The sequence below is a fragment of the Dromiciops gliroides genome, chromosome 2 (assembly GCF_019393635.1).
Source record: "Dromiciops gliroides isolate mDroGli1 chromosome 2, mDroGli1.pri, whole genome shotgun sequence".
NCBI lineage: Eukaryota > Metazoa > Chordata > Mammalia > Microbiotheria > Microbiotheriidae > Dromiciops > Dromiciops gliroides.
The window spans coordinates 362,366,917-362,389,208 of record NC_057862.1 but is presented as its reverse complement, the minus strand read 5'-3'; the positions used below and the strand labels follow the sequence as shown (position 1 = coordinate 362,389,208).

At 44.1% G+C, this 22,292-nt stretch overlaps 2 protein-coding genes across 2 annotated transcripts in view; one reads left to right on the top strand and one right to left on the bottom strand.

The window, feature by feature from the left end:
- Positions 1–1,894, top strand: part of SAMHD1 (SAM and HD domain containing deoxynucleoside triphosphate triphosphohydrolase 1) — a 56,703-nt gene extending 54,809 nt beyond the window's left edge. The window contains exon 16 of the mRNA XM_043987266.1: positions 271–1,894. Coding sequence (XP_043843201.1) covers positions 271–297 — 27 coding nt within the window. The 3' untranslated portion in view covers positions 298–1,894. The remainder of the gene's footprint in view (positions 1–270) is intronic.
- Positions 1,895–2,766: 872 nt separating this feature from the next.
- TLDC2 (TBC/LysM-associated domain containing 2) lies at positions 2,767–22,092 on the bottom strand. Its single transcript, XM_043989180.1, has 7 exons — positions 21,992–22,092; positions 19,419–19,518; positions 16,533–16,682; positions 15,990–16,142; positions 13,819–13,914; positions 4,146–4,219; positions 2,767–3,150 (listed from the first exon to the last, which is right to left on the bottom strand). Exons 2-7 carry the CDS (start codon positions 19,449–19,451, stop codon positions 3,015–3,017), a joined length of 642 nt encoding a protein of 213 aa, XP_043845115.1. The 5' UTR covers positions 19,452–19,518; positions 21,992–22,092; the 3' UTR covers positions 2,767–3,014.
- Between the last annotated feature and the right edge of the window lie 200 nt (positions 22,093–22,292).

Genomic DNA, 22,292 nt, shown 5'->3' with positions numbered 1-22,292 from the left:
ATCAGACCTCACCCTCTTAGCCTCCTATAAAACTGAGGGAAAGCATGTCTGGAGTTGGTACTTAAGAGAAAAATTGCTTCTAAGGAAAAAGCACAAGGGTTCAAACCACATTATTCCAAATCAGACTGATTTGGACCAATAAAGTGGCCTTTGTAAAAGCCTGCCTGGTCCATCCGTGTCCTGACCCAGCCCAGAGCCCTAACACAGGGCAATGTTACCTCTCTGTAGCAGCTCCCACTTCAGCTAAATGATTTCCCTCTCTCTCAACAGATTTCGTTCACTCTTATTTCTGAATAAACAAGACTTTAAGAAGGTCTTGCTATAAAAGGCCACTTTCCCAAGGCACTGCTCCGATGGGGGAATAAGTTTCTGCTGCCTCAACAAAATAGACTGCATCAAGACGTTGTTCAAGCGAAAGGATCAGCCTTCGCTGCCACCCTTGTGACTTCCTTGGTGGCTTTCAGGCACAGGCCAGTGTAGAATCTCCTTTTTCCCAGGGTGCCCAGAGTGGGAATGGATAAAAAACCCTGGGCTTCTGCTCAGCCTTCATCATGCATATGTGCGTGCCAGTATAGCCTACCTTGTCCACTTTTGTCTGGTCTAGGCCTTGCTGGCAGGGGAGAAGGGAAGTGCAGGCTGCATCCTCGAAGCAGTTGTCCCCAGACCTTTCCAGACTGTCCTTTGGGAGGTAAAATCTTCCATGTCCTTCAACAGTACCTCCTTCATGAAACCTTCCGTGATCCCCCATCTGAAACAATCTTTGCCTCTTCTGTTTTTTTTGTGGCACCTTATAGACCTGTCATGTTCTGTGTTGTCCTGTAGTCTGATATGCCTCCCTTGCTAGATTATAAAATCCTTGGGAGCAGAGAGCACTTCTCATTATCTTTCTATCTTCCCCAGTACCTAACATGGGGCCTTACACACAATAGGCACTTTAAAAAGTGTTTGTTAAATTGATGAGATCACAGTGCAATGTCATCCACTGGCCTATATCTTCAAGTGGATTGTCAGCCTTCTTTCCCTAGTCCAGTGAGTGTTCAGGCTCCCACTTTGAGGGTCAGACTGGAAGTACTTGATAGACAGTCACCAAGTGAATACAGGATCACCTCTCAAAAGCATGGCTGGGTGGCACCTGAGTGCAAATGGCCTCAGGCACTTTCTAGCTGAGGGACCCTGAGCAAGTCACTTAACCCCAATTGCCTTAATTTTTTTAAAAAGTGGATATAACTTCAGAATTATCTACACATTATCTTCCCTCAAAATAGAAGACATTAGGTTGATTTGGTCAACTGAATAAGAAAATGCAGCCCCTGATACCCTTTCTCCAGTCCTCTTTGTTATATTACATAACACTTGATTTTCTTGAGTGATTTGTCCAAGGTCACACTTCAGTGACAAGAAGAAATGGGATGGGGAGGCGAGGTTGGCCAAAAAAAAAAAGATTGAGCTCAGAATTACCGTGCTGTATAAGTGCTTTTTATTAAGGTTATGTATCCAAAATCAAGGGCAAGAATGTAATGGCAAAGATTGTCTTATTTCTGCAACATGCTATTATTGAATCATACTTAACTCTGGAATTTATATTCTACTACTGCATTATTGTAACGCACACATTGGGGAAGTTGGGGCAAAAGATCAGAGCCTGCTGTTTGCATTTCTGTCCATTTGAGGCAGATGTACTCTATATTATGATGTTTGCCTCCCTGCTTAGGCTATCAGATTTGGATTTTACTTAGGAAACACCTTTGATGTTTATGCACAAAGATTTTGGTATCTCAGCCACTGAAATTACAGAAGTTTCTCTTCTTAAGAACATTGCATTTTTAAAATCAATTACTGTGACAGATGTGTAAAAATATTGCAATAAAGTTTTGTGAATGTATCTACAACCAGACATCCTGCTCTCTGGGAACTTCTTTCATGCTACTTGTCATCCTTCATCGGAGACTTGACCCATGCCTTAAACTGAGATTTGTTCTATCATTGAGCGAGAGAAATATGTTTTATCTTGACCACAATATTTAATCCTTTCACCAACCTAGATGTCCTGTGAGTGAAGATGCATTTAGCTGCATCTGTGTTGCTCAATTTCCATAACCCAACTTCAGAGGAAGCAGCTGCCATGAAAGGGAGAAATCTTTTAATGATGGGGGAGGGGAAAGCAGGTACTGACCAGGAAAGAAAATTCTCTTTGTTTCCTGTGCCCAAAGGCCAGCAACTTCTCTTCAGGAGCAAAGGAGATTTCAGATGACTCATTGTGGTAGTATAACTTGGCCAGCCATGTGCAAACACTCGTGATGCTCTTGCCTCTTGACCCTGTTATGCTGTAGGGTACTTCCCCCAGCAGTTTCCTTCAGGACATCAGTTTCAGCCTGATGTGGATTGGGTAGTTTGTAGCCCTATGCTGGACCAGCCCTGTTGAGCCAGAAGAATTTGGACAAGGGAGTATATGGTGGATGATTGAACCCAAGTGTGACTTCTGCCCACCTAAGCCCCTTCTTGGAGTTGACTCCTGCATTTGAGCATTGCCTGGTTTGGGGCACCAGCCATGATACGTGCCAGTTTTACTTTGCCCATAGTAAATATCCTAGGAAAAAATTAAGGGATAGGGCAGTGTTATGGGAAAGGGAAAAGGTGGTCCTCTCAGTTCCCTGAGCCCTCAGTATGTAGCAGTTCTTATCAGGAATTTATTTCCTCTTTTCCTATAGGATTTGGACCACATTTGATGGCAGGTTATCTGGAAGTGCTGAAGAGAGCTGCCTGGGATCCAGGTTTATTCAAAGCAAAATCATTTGCAGTCAGAAGATATTTCTAAGATAGTGTCCATCCCCAAAATTCTTGCCCAAGATATACAAGCCTTTTGATAGGTGGGGGACTGCAGTTGATATAGTTAACCAAGAAACTGGCCAGCAACTTAAACTTGCCCCCTTATGCTTTACTGTTACCCTGGGGAGGGACATAGTAAGCAAGGCCCCAGTGAAAAGGTCAGAGCAGGCTTTGGCGGTCTGGGCACATCAGCTCAACAGCCAGGCCTCCAGATCTTGTATGAAGAATTCTTCTCGGCTAGCCAGAACTTCATTGTTGAAGGTTGCACAGGGGCGGCTGCCCCCATGGTTCAGGTCCCCATCCAACCACAGCCCAAACTGGCCACTAGATACAAAAAGAAATCTGGGCATCAGGAATGCCTCTGGCTCTCCTGTTCTCCAAACCCCATTTGGCTTAAAGACTTCAGATGGTCAGTTAGGGCCGTCCCCCACCAAAGCTTGGATCTGGTTGAAACTTTGTTTTTAGGGCCCTAAACCTTCCTTATTTGTACCCTTCCTCTGTTTCTTCCAGCCAGCTGCCGCTCCAGAACTCAGGTATCCATCAGACATAGCTGATTCATGAAACAGTTACCCTGGAGAAGGCATTTGCAGTGTTCAATTTTTTAAAATAAATTTGTATTAGTACATTTTGTTTTTATATCACCTACGTTTCCCAAATGTTTCCTCCCTTTCCCTCCCAGAGCCATCCATCCCTTATTTAAAAAAGAAAGAATAAAAGAGGGGAGAAAAACAGTTCAAAAAATCCGACCAAAATGTCAAAAAAAAAAAAGTCTGACATTGTCTGTAGTGTCCTATACTCAGACCTCCATTTCTGATGTGCAATATTTTAAAAGGCAATGCTTAACTCCACAATGGAATGAACCTGTAATGGTTGAGTCTTCAGGTGTCAGTGATAAAGAGATGGTAGGAGAGCTATTTGAGCAGGAGATTGCTGTCACGCTTTACATCTTGTCTATTGAGTCTGTAGGTCAGGTTGGTCTTGCCTATGTCTCTTGTGAGTGTTACCCTCTTCCTAAGGAAGACAGTCACTAGGGTCAGCCTTTATGCCTGCCATGATGCAGCACTGATGTTTGTTCTACCAGGGAAAGAGGAAAGACTTGGCATATGAAACTGTTCTGTTATTAGCCCCTTGTAGGAATGGTTTCACCTCCAAGTCTTTGCCAGTTTTGAGCAATCCTCTGTGACAAGGATCTATAGATTTGAACTGGAAAGAGGCTCTGAGAATGAGGGACAGTAGTCTCAGCCCCTGTGTCCCTTAAAAGTGGCAGAGAATGAGAATGTGACACCCCTGAATACTGGGAAGACTTATGGAATGCATACCTGCCACTGCCCATTGCCAGCAAGTCTAGGTCTCCTTTCACGAAGAAAGAATTATTTCCTGTCCACTTAAATACCTGCAACAAGAAGAAAAACTCTTTTTAGTGGTATGGACCTGAACAGCTTGCAGTACCGCAGGTGAACACTTGGTGGCAGAGTTGGAAGGAAAGCTTTTGCCCATGCCCAAAATTTCTCTGGCTTTAGAACTCTTCCAGGTAATTTTTCTCCAATCCCTGCTAAGAGAAAGTCACATGGAGAAAGGAGAGTAGGGTGTGGTGGGGAAAGTCTGAGGATCATGGAACCTGGGCTGAAATCCCATGTCTGTCATTTGCTAACTGGGGGATTTTGTTCCTCTGAGACTCAGTTTTCTCATCTTTAAAATGAGGCTAACACTCTCTGTCCTTCCTATCTTGTAACATTTTTGCCAGAATTAAAGGAGGGCAAAAGTGTGCAAGAGGTGTTGGTTTTTTTAAGGGCCAGACTATTATAGGGGCAACTAAGTGGCACAATGGATGAGTGCCAGGCCTGGAGTCAGGAAGACTCATCTTCCTGACTTCATACCTAGGCTCAGACACTTTCTACCTGTGTGACCCTGGGCAAGTCACTTCATCCTGTTTGCCTCAGTTTCTTCATCTATAAAATGAGCTGGAGAAGTCTTTGCCAAGAAAACCCAAATGTAGTCATGAAGACTCAGACACAACTGAACAACAAAGACTATTATGATGCATTATTAATTGTAATTAATTGGAAAAATTGGGGGGAAGGCCCGAGAAGAATATGCATAAGGCTTGGGGGAAGGGGGGAACTAAGTTTAGAGAAAGCAGAATAAGGAAGGCATAGATTGCTGCTTGGTGAGGATGTGGGGATTCTAATAGATAATAGAGAAGGCAGAGTTGCTAATGCCCACTTTACTCATACCTTATGCCTAGGATTCTCTCCACCATTAAGGGTCTTCAAACTGGACTGAGCAGAACAAATAAATATCACTAAAATGGAACTGGAGCCCCAGATAAGTGAGAGGTAGTAAGGGAAGGCCTGACTACTTTAAGTGAGCTCAAGTTTCCCAGCTCAGAGGAAAAAGGGAAGGAAAAGAAGGAGGGAGGGAGGGAGGAAGAAAGGAAAGAAGAAAGAGGCATTAGTGCCCACTATGTGTCAGGCACTGGACTAAATGCTTTACAAATATTATTTCATGGGGAAGCTAGGTGGCACAGTTGATAAAGCACTGGCCCTGGATTCAGGAGGACCTAAGTTCAAATCCGGCCTCAGATACTTGACAGTTAACTAGCTGTGTGACCCTGGGCAAGGCACTTAACCCTCATTGCCCTGCCAAAAAAAAACCAAAAAACCAAAAAAACCAAAAAGCAAATATTATCTCATTTGATCCTCACAACTCTGGGAGGAAGGTGCTATTATTATCTATATTTTACAGTTAAAGAAACTGAGATAGATACGAGTTAAGTTTCTTTCTCAAGATCTAAATGTCTAAGACAAGATTTGAACTGAGGCCTTCCTGATTGCAGATCCAGTGTTTTAACCACTATATCACCTAGCAACCAATTGTATCTTTGAATAATACCTAAGGGTGCCAAAAGAACTTGCAGAAAGATCTCAGAAGCAGTTCTTTGGGAAGTCTCATTGAATTGGAGAGGAGCTAAAAGAGATCAAGAAGATAGACTCAGAGTCCAATTTTTCAAAAGGAGAAGCAACAGGGGCAGCTAGATGGCGCAGTGGATAGAGCACCGGCCCTGGAGTCAGGAGTACCTGAGTTCAAATTCGGCCTCAGACACTTAATACTTAACTAGCTGTGTGACCCTGGGCAAATCACTTAACCCCAATTGCCTCACTTAAAAAAAAAAAAAAAGGAGAAGCAACAACAAGGATCAATAAAAGCAGCTTTTATGCATAGGATTAGAAAGTTCAGATAAGCCACTGCCCCTTCCCCTCACAGTTTACTGGAGGAAATAAGACTTTAAAACAAAAATCTGTCTTATAAAATAGGGCATGAGAAGTACTTGTGTTGCCAACATGATTGTAGGGAGAGGGTCAGAGAGCAGGAGGGTTCCCAGGAATGAAGGAGATAGAGGTGTGTAAGGCCCACTTATCAAATTTCCAGATGACCCAAAGCTGAGATGGAGTGCTAACATGGCAAAATGGTGATCTGTCACAATCTCTGAACTAGAAGAAGAAAAGGAAGGAGGAGAAGGCAACAACCATGACATTGACAAAGGATCCAGAAGTTGAGTCCAGATTTTTAAGAGAAGGAAGTGAGCAGAAGTTGGGTTCAGGACAGAAAATACATTTAAGGGAGAAGTGGATAAGGTACAGGTAGACTCTAAGAAAAGTTGAGTAATAAAGGGGAAGAGGCAAGATGGTAGAGTAAAGGCAATGAGCTGTCTCAAATTCCCCTCCAAACAATTTTGAAATAACCTCAAAGCAAATCCTGGAAGCAGCTGAACCAACAAAAGAATGGGGTGAAACAATTTTGCAGCCCTAGACAATTTAGGTCAGCAGTAAAGATCTGTCATCCCCAGGTGAGAGTGGAGCACAATCCAGCAGGCCTCACCAGTGCAGGCTGGATCACAAAGCCAACAACAGGCCTTGGGTATGACTGAATTGGCAGCTCTATCTTCCAGAGCTCCCAGCCCACAGACTGAAAGGGGGCTGGACAACTAGTCAGAAGGAGATTACAGGGGACCTTTTGCTAACATTAGATGTCAGCCTCTGTTGCATTGCCCATACTCAGATCTGGGTCATAGTACTGGGTTACACTCCTGGGGTAAGGAGGAGCATGAGGACACTAAAGCCTGTGGTTAAAGAGGAACGGGGACTGTGGTCACACTTCCAGGACAGAAAAGAGTGCTTGTGGTCACTCACAGACCAGAAAACATTCCAGGAGAGCAGTGGCCTCTCCTTAAATCATACCATGTTGAAAGAACTGAAAATTTATAGACCCCCCCCCCAGAACTAGCTTTAAAAACAGCAACAATAAAAAACTAAAGTTTGAGACAGTGCCCTCTCCACTCCAGGAGTAGAACTCTATTTAACATAAAGTTAAAAATCAGGAAATAGGCTAGGAAAATGAGCAAAACCAAAAAAGAACCTGACCATATTAAGCCAACAGGAAAGATCAAAACACAAACTCTGAAGAAGATAACAAAGTCAAAACAGCTACATCCAAAGACTTAATGAAAAATGTGAATTGATCTCAGGACAAACAAGAATCCCAGGAAGCATTCCAAAAGGATTTTTAAAAATTAAATGAAAGGGGGGCAGCTAGGTGGCACAGTGAATAAAGCACCGGCCCTGGATCCAGGAGTACTTGAGTTCAAATCTGGCCTCAGACACTTAATACTTAAATAGCTGTGTGATCCCAGGCAAGTCATTTAACCTGCATTGCTTCACCAAAAAAAAAAAAAAAAGAGGAAAATTACACGAGAAAGATAGACAAAAAATTGGTAAGAGAAATGAGTGTAGGGGCAGCTAGGTAGTGCAGTAGATAGAGCACCAGCCCTGGATTCAGGAGGACCTGAGTTCAAATCTGGCCTCAGACACTTAACACTTACTAGCTGTGTAGTCACTTAACCCCAACTGCCTCACCAAAAAAAAAAAAAAGAGTGAGAGAGAGAAATGAGTGTGATGCAAGAAAATAATTTAAAATAAAGCATCAACATCTCAGTAAAGTAGGCACAAAAAATATTGAAGAAAATAATACCTTAAAGCACAGAATTGGCCAAATGGTAAAAGAGGCACAAAAAATCTGATGAAAAAAAAAAGAACACCTTAAAAAGCAAAATTGGCCAAATGTAAAAAGATACACAAAAATTCATGGAAGAGGAGAACTCCTTAAAAAGTAACATTGGCAAGGGCAGCTAGGTAGCACAGTGGATAAAACACTGGCCCTGGATTCAGGAAGACCTGAGTTCAAATCCAGCCTCAGACACTTGACACTAGCTGTGTGACCCTGGGCAAGTCACTTATCCCTCATTGCCCTGCAAAAAAAAAAAAAAAAAAGGTAATATCAGCTAAATAGAAGAGGAGGTACAGAAGCTCACTGAAGAAAATAATTCCTTAAGAATTAGAATTGGACAAGTGAAAGCTAATGAATGACTCCACAAGATAGCAAGAAACAATCAAACCAAATCAAAAGAATGAAAAAATAGAAGACAATGTGGAATAGCTCATTGTGAAAATAATTGACCTAGAAAATAGAGAAGAAATAATATAAGAATTAATGGACTCCCTGAAAGCCACGATCAAAAAAAGGGCCTAACTATTGTGCTGTAAGAAATGATGAGCAGGAGGAGTTCAGAGAAACCTGGAGGGTCTTACGTGAGCTGATGATGAGTGAGATGAGCAGAACCAGAAGAACATTGTACACAGTATCATCAACATTGAGTGTTGATCTACTGTGATGGACTATATTCTTCTCACCAATGCAATGGTACAGAAGAGTTCCAGGGAACTCATGATAGAAGAGGATCTCCAAATCCAAGAAAAAAAAAAAAAACTGTGGAGTATAGATGCTTATTGAACCGTACTATTTCTTTTGTTTTTGGTGCTGTTGTTTTTTTTTTTCTATTTTGAGGTTTTGCATCACTGCTCTGATTTTTTCTCTTGTAACAGAATTAATGCAGAAATAGGATTAATGTTATTATGTGTATATATATGTGTGTATATATCTATATCTATATCTATATGTATAAAGATATATAGATATAACCTATATCAGATTACCTGCTGTCTAGGGGAGGGGGGAGGGAGGGAGGGAGAAAAATCTGAAATTGTAAAGCTTGTATAAACAAAAGTTGAGAACTATCTTTACATGTAATGGAAAAAATAAAATACCTTATATGTTAAAAAGAAATTTAAAAAATTAAAAATTAAAAATAAATTTTTAAAAAAGGGCCTAGACATCCAATTTCAAGACATTATCAAGGAAAACCGCCCTGATGCCCTAGAACCAGAGGGCAAAATAAAAGTGGAAAGAATCCACTGATCACTTCCTGAAAGACACCCACAATAAAAACTCCCAGGAATATTATGGCCAAATTCCAGAGCTCCCAGGTCAAGGAGAAAATACTGCAAGCAGCCAGAAAGAAACAATTCAAATATTGTAGAGCCGGTCAGAATAACACAGAATTTAGCAGTTTCTACATTAAAGGATGGAGGAGCTTGGAATATGGTATTATTCCAAAGGGCAAAGGAACTAGGATTACAACCAAGATTCACCTACCCAGAAAAACTGAGTATAATCCTTTGCGGGGGGGGGGGGGGGGGGGGGGGGGGGGGGGGGGGGGGGGGGGGGGGGGGGGGAGGGGAGTGGGAATGGGATATTTGATGAAATGGAAGACTTTCAAGTATTCCTAATGAAAAGATCTGGATAGAAAATGTCACTTTCAAATACAAAACTGAAAAGCATGAAAAGGTAAACAAGAAAGAGAAATCATAACAGATTCAATAAGATTAATTTTAAATTGTTTACATTCCTACATGGGAAGATGATACTTGTAACTCATAAGAACTTTCTCAATACTAGGGCAGTTAAAAGCAGTATACATAGGGGCAGCCAGGTGACACAGTGGATAGAGCACCAGTCCTGGATTCCGGAGGACCTGAGTTCAAATCTGGCCTCAGACACTTGACAGTTACTAGCTGTGGACCCTGGGCAAGTCACTTAACCCCCACTGCCCTGCAAAAAAAAAAAAAAAAAACACCCAAAAAACAAAAAAGCAGTACACATAGACAGAGGGCACAGGTGTAAGTTGACTATGATGGGATGATATAAAAAAAATAAAATTAAAGGGTAAGAAAGAGGAATGACTATGATGGGATAATATCTAAAAATAAAATAAACAGCTGAGAAAGACAGATCCACTGGGAGGAAGAGGAAGGGAAAGGTAGAATGGGGTAAATTGTCTCAAATAAGGAGATGCAAAAGAGCTTTTACAGTGGACAAGAAGTTGGGGGTGGTAGAGGCAGACAACCCTTGAACCATAATCTCATTGAAATTGACTCAAAGAGGGAATAGCATACACACTATAACATACATATATAGGGTATAGAAATCTATCATACCATACAGGGAAGTAGAAGGGGAAGGAGATACAAGGGGGCAGAATGCTGATGGAAGGGAGGGTAGATTGGGGGAGGTGGCAGTCAGGAGCAAAACACTTTTTTTTTTTTGCGGGGCCAAGGGGGTTAAGTGACTTGCCCAGGGTCACACAGCTAGTAAGTGTAGAGTGAGCAAAACACTTTTGAAGAGGGACAGGATGAAAGAAGAGAGAAGATAAACAGAGGAAAAAATAGGATGGAGGGAAATACACAATAATCATAACTGTGGGAAAATGTTTACAGCAAGTTTCTCCAATAAAGGCCTCATTTTTCCAATGTATAGAGAACTGAGTCAAATTTATAAGAACACAAGTCATTCCCCAATTGATAAATGGTCAAGGGATATGAACAGGTAGTTTTCAAATGAAGAAATAACAGCTATCTATACTCATATGAAAAAATATTCTAAATCACTATTGATTAGAGAAATGTAAATTAAAACAACTCATAGGTACCACTCCACACCTATCAGACTGGCTAATAGGACAGAAAAGGAAAATGACAAATGCTGGAGGGGATGTGGGTAAACTGCAACACCAAAGCACTGTTGGTAGAGTTGTAAACAGATTCAACCATTCTGGAGAGCAGTTTGGAACTATGCCCAAAGGGCTATAAAATCACATACCCTTTGACCCAGCAATGCCACTACTACTTCTGTATCCCAGAAATGAGAACAAAAAAGGGGGAGAAAGTACATATGTACAAAAGTACTTATAGCAGCTCTTTTAGTGGTGGCAAATTGGGAATTAAAGGAATGGCCATTAATTAGGGAATGGCTGAACAACTTAGGGTATGTGATTGTGATGGAATACAATTGGGCTATAAGAAATAATGAGTAGGATGCTCTCGGAAAAACTTGGAAAGACTTACATGAATTGATGCAAAGTGAAGTGAGCAGAACCAGGAGAACATTATATACAGTAACAGCAACACTGTATGATGATCAACTATGGATGACAGCTATTCTTAGCAATACAATGATCCAAAACAACCCCAAAGGACTCATGATGAAGCATACTATGTGCCTCTAGAGAAAGAACTGACTGTTTGTTTGGTTTTTTTTTTGTTTGTTTTGTTTTGTTTTTAGTGAGGCAATTGGGGTTAAGTGACTTGCCCAGGGTCACACAGCTAGTAAGTGTTAAGTGTCTGAGGCTGGATTTGAACCCAGGTACTCCTGACTCCAGGGCAGGTGCTCTATCCACTGCGCCACCTAGCTGCCCTGAACTGATACTGTCTGAATGCAGATCAAAGCAAACTTTTCTTTAACTTTATTTTTCTCTCTTTTTTTTTTTGTGGAGGGGTTCTGTGTTTTCTTTTGTTATGTGGCTAATATGAAAATGTTTTGTATGTTTGCTCATGCATAATCTAGATCAAATTGCTTGCCTTTTCCGTGAGGGGAGTGGGGATGGAGGGAGAGAATTTGGAACTCAAAATTTTTTAAATTCTTTTTTTTTTTTTTTTTGGTGAGGCAATTGGGGTTAAGTGACTTGCCTAGGGTCACACAGCTAGTAAGTGTAAAGTGTCTGAGGCCGGATTTGAACTCAGGTCCTCCTGAGTCCAGGGCCGGTGCTCTATCCACTGTGCCACCTAGCTGCCCCCTCAAAATTTTTTAAAACAAACATTAAAATTGTTTTTATGTCATTGGAAAAAATAAAATATTTAAAACAAATAAATTTTTTTAAAAGAAAGTTGGGGCAGCTAGATGGTGCAGTGGTTAAAGCACCAGCCCTGGATTCAGGAGTACCTGAGTTCAAATACGGCCTCAGACACTTGACACTTACTAGCTGTGTGACCCTGGGCAAGTCACTTAACCCCCATTACCTGCAAAAAAGAAAAGAAAAGAAAGAAAGTTGAGGAGTAAGAGAACACTAACAACCCAAGTAGGGAAACAAGGATATGGCAGGTGAAGTGGTACCTAAGCTCCCAAAATCATCTTCCTAAAGTATACTTCCCATCATGTCAGTCATTTGCTCTAGAACCTTCCATAGATTGCTATTGCCTGCTGCTAGGATAAAACTCAAATCCCTTCAGGCTTATTACACACAACTCCCACCTCATAGATCCTCAAATCCAGTCAAACCGGCCCACCGGCTGCTACCTGAACTTGCCTTTGCATCATCTGCCTCCTTTGCACAGCACTTGTTCCATGTCTAAAATGAACTTCCTCCTGTCTTCTTTGCAGCTCAGTTCATGTGTCACCTTCTGTGGGAAACCTCCCTGATCTTCCTAATTATTGCTGCTCTTGCTCCCTTCAGGTGATTGTATATATGATTATTAGTTTACTTGTCCTATCCTTCCCAGGAGAATGTAAACTCCTTGAGGGCAGACGGGTTTTTTTCCTTCTTTTGTCTTTCTGTGCCCAGCACCTAGCACAGTACCAGACCTTCAGCAATTAATTTAACATATGTATGTAATCAGAACTGAGCCTTGAGGCATGTCAAAGATTCTGAGAAACAGAGATGGAAAGTGGCACTCTAGGCCTGGGGGTAGCTTGTGTGGATGCATGGAAGATGGGGATAGAGCATCAACTTTAGAGAACAGCAAGGTGGCACACTGGCTAGAGTGCTGGGCCTGGAGAGAGGAAGACATGAGTTCAAATCCAGCCTCAGACACTTACTAGCTGTGTGATCCTGGGCAAGTCATTTAACCCTGTTTGCCTCAGTTTCCTTATCTGTAAAGTGAGCTGCAGAAGGAAATGGCAAACCACTCCAGTATCTTTGCCAAGAAAACCCAAAAACAGGGTCAAGAAGAGTCAGACACATCTGAAAAACTACTACATAACAAACAATAGCTAGTTTTACTATAACATAGAGTTCACAAAAGGGTGTAGCTTGAAATAAGCTGGAAAGTTATGTGGGAGCCAAAAATGTGAAAAGCCTTAAATAACAAGCTAAGGAAACTGTACTTCATCCTAGATGTAAGGGGAAACGACTGAAGCTTTCTTTTGTTTTGGATTTTTTTTGGTTGCTTTTTTTGTTTTGTTTTGTTTTTTAAGCAAAGGTGGCCTATCATCAGACCTTAGCAAGGTTATTTTCACAACAATAATTTTAAGGTGTGCAAAGCCAAATATCATCTTTTTTTTTTTTTTAGTGAGGCAATTGGGGTTAAGTGACTTGCCCGGGGTCACACAGCTAGTAAGTGTTAAGTGTCTGAGGCTGGATTTGAACTCAGGTACTCCTGACTCCAGGGCCAGTGCTCTATCCACTGCGCCACCTAGCCGCCCCAAAATATTATCTTTTTATCCTTACAACAACTGTAGGAGGTAGGGAGTATTATCCACATTTTGCAGATGAAGAAACTGAGACAGACAAAAGTCAAGCAACTTGCTCAGGGTGGTGGAGTTGTTGTCTGAAACAGGATTTAAACTCAGGCCTGTATCTGCCCTGTTTCTTGTCCCCAGCAATAGACCCTGGTGGTTCGTGGCCCAGATGGGCCCTGGGCCACTTAGTGCCCACTCTGCTCTTCACCCTGCTGGGTAAAGTTATGCCCAGTGGGGACAGAGCCGTGTGCTGCCAGAGGCCTCCCTGAGATTCATTCAGACCTGGCTCCAGCCTGGGAACCGCACCTTCAGCTCTGGGGAGAAGGAGAAGAGGAAGGTTTCTCCAGTGCCATAAAAACAGCTGCTGACCCGGATGGCGGTCGAGGAGAAGGCACCAAATATCTGGAACAGGAAGCAAGAGCACGGTTGGCAGCTGGCACTCAGGAGGGAGTATGCTTAGGAAGCTCTCAGGCTCCCAGAAGTATCACCAAGGAACATCTCATCCCTTGTCTTCATAAAACCCCCACCCACCCACCCACCTCCCAAGCCTGGCTCTCAGTGACGGTCCTGCACCTCTAACTAGTGCCAGTTACCCCATAAGCAGACATCCCTATGCCTACTGGGATTTCCAGCCTGGAATGCCCTTCCTCTCTCTTCCCCTTCCTCCTAGTAAAATTGTACTCATCCTTCAAGGCCCAGAATGGGTAGTTTCTCCTCTAAGGAGCCCTCACCAACTGCTCTAGCCTATACTGAACATTTACATTTAGAGTTTGAAACAATCAATTTGGCCCTAAATAACACACTGTCCTATCTTTTTCTCTAATTGTTTCCTGTGGACGAGTTCTGCCTCCCCACCCAGACTGTGAACTTTCCAAGGACTAGGGTTGTTTCCTCTGCTCTCCCTCTTTTTTTTTTTTTTTAATTTATTTAATTTATTTATTTTTATTCTGTGGGGCAGTGAGGGTTAAGTGACTTGCCCAGGGTCACACAGCTAGTACATGTCAAGTGTCTGTGGATGGATTTGAACTCAGGTCCTCTTGAATCCAGGGCCAGTGCTTTATCCACTGTACCACCTAGCTGCCCCCTTCTCTCCCTCTTAACAGGGAAGCTGAGTGAGCCCAGAGCTAAGCACACATTAGGTTCTCAAGAGGTGCTGATTGATGGACTGATTAGGAGAAACAAGGCCACAGCTAAGATTAGGACAACTTGGATTTTGCTCAAGGATGATGAATTTGAAGGCCCTGATAAAAACTGCAGTCTCATAGGGGCGTAGAAGAAGCGAGCTCAGCACCTGGTTAGCGAGAACAATTAGTTACAATAGGAAACTCCTATGCGGTAGGCCAGGGTGAGCTTCTCCCCTTCTCCAAACTGCTCTCCCTCTCAACCCCTTCCCAGAAGCAACCTCAAATCCCCCAGCGTCTCAGAAGGCCCCTGATAGGAAAAGTGCCAAAGTGAGAACATGGTTTGTGCCACTTGCCCTAGGTACTATTTGTGTACTTGCCCCAGACACAACAATTTCTAGGTTCTGAGTAAGGTTGGGAATCAAAGCTGATATTGCTGGGAAGGATTAATTACAGGACACCTCCCCCAGATCTGGCTGCCCCATAACCCCTGGTGGGGTCTGGAGAAAGAGACATAGAGACAGAGAAGAGGAGAGGAAAGAAGAGAACAAGAGAAGAGAGAAAGGAACAGGAGAGGAGAGGGGAGGGAAGGGGAGGAGAGGGAAGGGGAGAGAGGAGAGAGAGAAAGAGACAGAGTAATAGAGACAAAAGAACAGGAGAGGGAAGGGGATGAGAGGGGAGAGAGAGGAGAGGAGAGAACAAGAGAAGAGAGAAAGGAACAGGAGAGGAGAAGGGAGGGAAGTGGAGCAGAGGGAAGGGGAGAGAGGAGAGAGAGAAAGAGACAAAGACAGTAAGAGAGAGACAGAGAGCAAGAGACAGAGAAGAGGAAAGGGGAGGGGATGAGAGGGGAGAGAGAGAGAAAGAGAGAGACAGAGAGAGACAGAGAGACAGAGACTTACAGATACAGAGAGATGGAGAGAGACACAGAGAGACACAGAGAGAGAGAGAGACAGAGAGAAATACTCTGGGAAGAGCAGATCATAAAAACTGTTGAGGACCAGAATTCAGACATCTAGATGTTGTGGTAGTTGAGGGGAGGGAAGTGCAGGGGTGAGAATTGCTTCCTTGGGGTTCCCAATGAGTGATTCAGCTCCCACATGGCCCCACTATGGGACCCTTCAGCCATAAAGCCTGTGCCTTGGGCCTGCAGTGAGGGGCCATCTGGGTAGAGCCCCCTCATTCCTCTGCTCTCTGAGGAATGCAGGGGAGTACGCTTCTGAAGAGACTGTCTCCAGAGAAGAGAACCTCCCCGGGGCAGGGCAAGGAGACACCAGCATGGCCTCCTTCGGCACTCACGCCTTTGCCTTGCACCAGGCCTGCAGAAGAAAGCCCCCACCATTAGGCCTGGCCGCTTACCTGGCCATCTCTATCCCTGAGGGCCAGTAGCACGGGGGAACTCTGGCCCTCCATCCTCCGATACAGGCTCTTCAGGCTGAAACCGTCTCTTGCAGTGCAGTAAACCAGGGTCCAGGAGTGGCCGGTGAACCGACAGGGAAAGTGTGGGATGAGCTGGGGACAGAAGGAGGAGCATGAAAGGGTGCTTGGGAGAGCAGGAGGACTCAGGCCATGAACAGTAACCAAGGCATGGATGAGAAGACCCACCCTGGCCGCTGGTGTCAGTTCTCAGCCTCAGGGCATAGGCATGGAGGGAGCATACCTTTGGGCTTCTAAACCACTGGTGAGGCAGGTGGAGCCAGGGTATGATCTCCATATCATAGATGAGGAAAGGTCAGCTTCCCAGCAGGGAGATAACTATTGCCCACAGCAAGTCAAATAACAACCAGGACAAGAACCCAGATCTCCCTGTTGCTATCCTCACCAACACCTTCCAGGAGGAAAGCCTAGAGGAGCCCTCTCAGCTTCATCTCCAAAGTCTGTAAACCCCAGGAGCAGCCATACCTGCCTGAATTCCTCTGCTTGAAGGACTTTGCTTTCTCCCAGGGTGGGCACCCAAGCCTCTTCCGTGCCTGGGCCCTGGGCAGTTGGCATGGCTGGGGTCACAGCCTCATCCTCGGCCTCTCCTGGCAATGGGTCTTCAGGTTGGCTGGGCTGTGGGAGATACGGACAGCATGGATGGGAGAGCACTGGACTTGGGCCTGGCCTGCAGGCCCCAAGCAGTGGAGAAAGTGGCTTTCTTAGGTGTGCAGTCCCTTGTTTCTCTCTGAGATACACATTAAGTCATAGAAACATAGAATCTGGGAGATACTTTAGAGACTGTCTCATTGGAACTTCACTTTATAGAGAGGGGAAGATTTCCCTAAAGACACGTGGGGGCAGCTGGTGGCACAGTGGATAAAGCACCGGCCCTGGATTCAGGAGGACCTGAGTTCAAATTCGGCCTCAAACACTTGACACTTACTAGCTGTGTGACCCTGGGCAAGTCACTTAACCCTCATTGCCCCACCCAAAAAAAAGACACATGGGAAATTTGTGGCAAAGCTGGGTTTCTCATATAGGTCTGAAGTCCAGTCCATGCTGCACACTGCCTCTGTCTGGATTTCTACCCAAGCATTTATCCCCCTTTCCAGCCTCCACTATTGATTGCTTCCCAGTTCTGGTGCCCTTGGGACTGTTGTGTGAGGCCCCCGCCCTGCACATCCAGGAGGGGCTCTCTTCTCAAGTGCAGCCTCCCTCCAACCCAGTTTATCCTTCTGGGTGGGACAAAGCAACTCTTAAGTCCCCAGGACATACATTTTCCTAGCGCCCTAGGGATGAAAATGGGAACATTTCCCATGGAGCAGGGCCCAGCTGAGCCTGGCATCCTCACAGACCTCTGGAAGGCTAGGAGTCTCTGCTCCTGGTCCTTTGGAGTCTGTTCTGTCCTGGAGGAGGGGTCAGGTTATAGCTTTAGGGGTGGGGGGAAGCAGGTGCCAGAACATCCAGGTTCCCTGCCCTTCCTCCTACCCACTGTCCTATCCAGGTGCTCAAGAACAAAGGCCTTAGAACTTTGGTTTTGTGTGTGTGTGTATGTATACACAGGTGTACATATGTAAGATCATGCATCATAGTGTGAGACAAGGAGACCTAGATTTGGATCAGAGAATTGGCTTCAAATCCAGGCTTGGCCACTTCTTATTTCTTTTTCCCTCCCCTCGTCTCAGTTTCCTCATTTGTCAAACGGGGAAGCTGGACTAGATCAGGGGCTCTTCACCTAGGGTCCACAGATAGATTTCAAGGAGGCCATGAACTTGGATGGGGGAGGAAATGATATCTTTGTTTTCACTAACAATTTAGCATTTTCTACCATTGTGAATATAGGACACAAACCACAGAATTCTTAACAGTACCGAGGACTTTGTCACAAAGAGAAATCACAGGTATTTTCATATCACATTAAAATTGTTGTAGATATCTTGAAATATCATTATGCTCATCACTACTTTGAAATCACTGTACTTATTAGGCCCTTTAATTTACTTATATTTTAAATGTACTACCTGGTCATTTAAGGCAGCTAGATTATACAGTGAATAGAGAACTAGAGTTGGAGTAGGAAAGATCTGAGTTCAAATCCTACCTCAGATACTAAAAAGCTGTGTGACCCTAGATAAGCCGCTTGTCTTCTGTTTGCCTCAATTTCCTCATCTGTAAAATGGAGATAATAACACCTACCTCAAATGAGATAACATTTACGGAAAACTTACAAAGGTTTACAAAACTCTTTGCAGATCTTAAAACTCTTTATAAATGTTAGCTATTTTTTTTATTATTCTCCATTATTAATAGAGAAGCTTATGAGACTACTATATCACAAATGGGGTTTTTCAAAAATATTTCGATAATGATATTTTGATATAATTGGTTTCCTTTGTAATCCTATGCATTTTTTTGTTTGTTTGTTTTTTTGCTTGTTTGGTTTTTTTGGTGAGGCAATTAGGGTTAAGTGACTTGCCCAGGGTCACACAGCTAGTACGTGTCAAGTGTCTGAGGCTAGATATGAACTCAGGTACTCCTGAATCCAGGGCCAGTGCTCTATCCACTGCGCCACCTAGCTGCCCCTATCCTATGCATTTTTAATGGATTTAAATATATTATTCTGAGAAGGCAGCAATAGGTTTCACCAGACATCTGTAGAAGCCCAGGACTCTAAAACAAACTGAGAACCATTGAACCAGATGATGAGTTCTGGGCACTGCTCAGGCAAAGTTTGGGAGTAAGGATCAATCAGGGCTTCTCCTACCAGCCTGATCCCTGTCCTGAAGCCTTCCCAGATCCTCTCAGGCTCCTCGTGCTTTGCCTGGCCCTTGACAACAGGTGGCACTTTCTTCCCCTTCCCCCAAGCCAGGATCAAACCACAGTGGGCTACCAGGTACCTAACCGGCAGTGTCAGCCCGGGGCAGGGGCTGGGCACAGTAAAATTCTTCAGCAAGAATACCATCTCATAGACTGATTCTGTCCTAACAAGGGACGGCCACTTCCTAGGTATAATCCAATGCTTTGATCCACCCCCTGCCCTCCTGAAAGGGACAGGGGTCATCATACCAACAGGTCTCACCTCACCCACTCCAATCTCTATGGACCCATACTGGACAATGGCAGGGTTAAAGGGACAGGAAAGCTATTTGGCTGTTTGCCAAGCAAGGTTGAGGCAGGGATACTGAGAGCTGAGGAGTTAGTGAGAGCCAGGAGAGCCTGGGCATTATGAGAAGAAATAGAATAGACTCAAGTGCCCTGCTAAACCACCGCAAGTCCCAGTTCAACCACTCATCAACTCCACACCCAGCTGATGCTTTAAAGCTCAAGAGGGGTTGGGGGAAAATCAGGGAGAGGGGAAGCATGACCTACCAGCTGGGTGTACCGCCATCGGAGCCCTCTCATCCTGCTGCCCGGGGCCAGGCTGGCTGGGGTTGTGTCATGAGGAGCCTTGGGGAGGGGCAGAGAGGAACTAAGAGAGAAAGGAAAGAGAGCACCTGGTTGGTGAATGCCATCCTCAGCTTTGCAGAGCTGCCCTTTGCAACTTTCCCAGCCTCACCCTGCTATTGGCCACTCCTGCCCCACTCCTGCTATCTTGGTAGGGTTGGGCACAGGCTTCAGGCCTCATCACCCAGGAAGCTTGCCCACAGGACTCTGTCTTCCTAGGCACTGTGGCATCTTCAAGGACATCTGAACGTTAGCAGTAACCTGATACGGTCCCTTTATTTTTTGTTTGTTTGTTTATTTGTATTTTTCGGGGCAATGAGGGTTAAGGGACTTGCCCAGGGTCACACAGCTAGTAAATGTCAAGTGTCTGAGGTCAAATTTGAACTAAGGTCCCCCTGAATCCAAGGCCAGTGCTTTATCCACTGCACCACCTAGCTGCCCTGGTCCCTTTATTTTACTGAAGGAAAAACACTGAGAGAAAAGGAGAGACTCACAGCTAGTTAAGACCAAAGTGGGAGCTAGAATTCAGTCTTCCTGACTTTTAGCCCTGGGTTTTTTCCCTGTAAAACCCTTAAATTCTCTCCCAATCACCCCCTCTCCTCCTCTTTCATCTTCACTGTCACCGCACCTATTGGCCCCTTCAAACACGTCAAGGTTTTCTCTGTCTTCAAAAAAGGCCTTCCCTTGACCATGTCATCCCCTCTAGCTATCATCATATGCCCATCCTTCCTTTCCCTGTTAAATGCCTAGAAAGAATAGTCTATATTTTCTGCTTCTGGTTCTCCACTACCACTTTTCCATCACACTTCTCTGTTCTGATCCTGACTTTTGGGACTTCACCTTGTTCCCAGCAGCCCTTTCACCCTGGAAGATCCCTATGTTCTTGCTTACTCTTCCTCCAATAGGTGAGCTCTTTCAGGGACTTCCATTTTAAGGAACTGCCCTGGTCAGCCAGCATTGCTCCACTCCTCTCCCAGATTTGCTCCTTATTTTCCAGACACTTCCAGTGTGTCCCCTTGCCTCCTATCCCCTTGCTTTTCAGCTAATTGGAGGGCTGGAGGGTAGAGTACCAAACTCTTCCTAAATCCATCCTCTATAGAGGGCAGGAATTGAATTTCCAACTCATTCTCTACCTGGGAAAAGTTAACCCTTATCCTGAGATAAGTTCATCACTTCTCATCCCATCACCATGCTACTAACTTAAGCCTGATACCACTTCTTTCAGCCTCCTCTAACCTCCAATTGGAGGGCCTTCCTTTGTAGAGGGCAGAAATTGGATTTGTGTTGTCTTATCCTCAGTACAGACAACTCCCAAATCAATATACTCAATCCTAACACTGTCTCTGAATTCATTCACTTCCCACATTTCCAGATGTATGCTGAACACCTTAACACATATTCCTTGGCACTCTATGTCACACTGCCTGAAGTAAGTATATGTTAAAGCATTTTTTACTCCTTCTCCTCCTCTTCCTCCTCCTACTACTACTGTGATCATTATGGATAGGGTTGGACTGTAATTTTTCTAGTATAGGGAACTTCAGGATAAGAAGGTTCTTACCATGTATGTGAGTTGATACTTTCTCTATAAATTATAGCTTTAGAACTAGCTGCCTAGAGCATGGCACAGTGGATAGAGTACCAGGCCTAGAGTCAGGAAGACCTGAGTTCAAATCCAGTCTCAGACACTTACTAGCTGTGTGACCCTGGGCAAGTCACTTAATCCTGTTTGCCTCAGTTTCCTCATCTGTACAACGAGCTGGAAAAGGAAGTGGCAAACCATTCCAATATCTTTGCCAAGAAAAATCCAAATGGGATCACAGAGTCAGACATGACTGAAACAACTGAACAATAATAAGAGCACCAAGAAGTTAGGTGACTTGCCCAAGGTCACACAACCCATCCATACATCAGAGGCAGAACTTGAAAGGAGGTCTTCTTGGTCTTCAGAGCTATGTTTCTGTCCATCATGACACAATGCCTTATTATTATTGCTCTTAATAATAACACCAGCTATTATTAATAAAGTAGTATCTCTATGATATATTATATTACTAACATAATATAGTGTTATAGTTTATTCCATATTATATATTATAAATCATATAGTATTATATAGAGATATTATGTAGAATACATTAAACATAGTATTCTAAGTATGATGTATCATGTCATAAATGATCATCACTAATCATAATAATGGCTTACATCCAGATGATGGTTAACCCCCACTCCGCCTCCCTTGCCCTTCTGTGACCTTGTCTGTGAAGTTGGGCTGATGGTTCTCTAGGGAATGGAAGACTCTCCCCAGTCTAAGGGGATCCTAGGCTCACAGGATTTAGAATCAAAAGACCCCTAGACATTCTGAAGCTGGAACTGGGTCAAGGGACCCCGAGATCCCATCACAAACCAGCCTTCTTTTCTCCCTCTAGATAACAGCAGACTTGAGACCAAGTTCCCATGGGGTTAGAGCATGACTGTGCAGGGGAGACACTCACCCACAGAGCCCTCTGAGCCTCTTCTTCCAGCCTCCAGAAGTCTGGGACCTGGAGAGGCTTTCTTTGTTAGGCCAATTCTTCTCCAGGGTTGGCAGGTTGAAGTCTTGCTTTCCTAGCCTGGCTCACTCACTCACTCGAAGGTCCAGGCTTCCTCCCCTTGCCTTGGTTCTGGCTCATATACTGTGTACCCTTAGAGCCTGCTGTTCTTCCAGGACTCTTATAGGAATTAGCTTAGAGTCTTACCCTGCCCTTTTCAAGGCCCAGCCCCTGCTGCAGCTTCTGGTCCCAGCTGGAAGGGCTC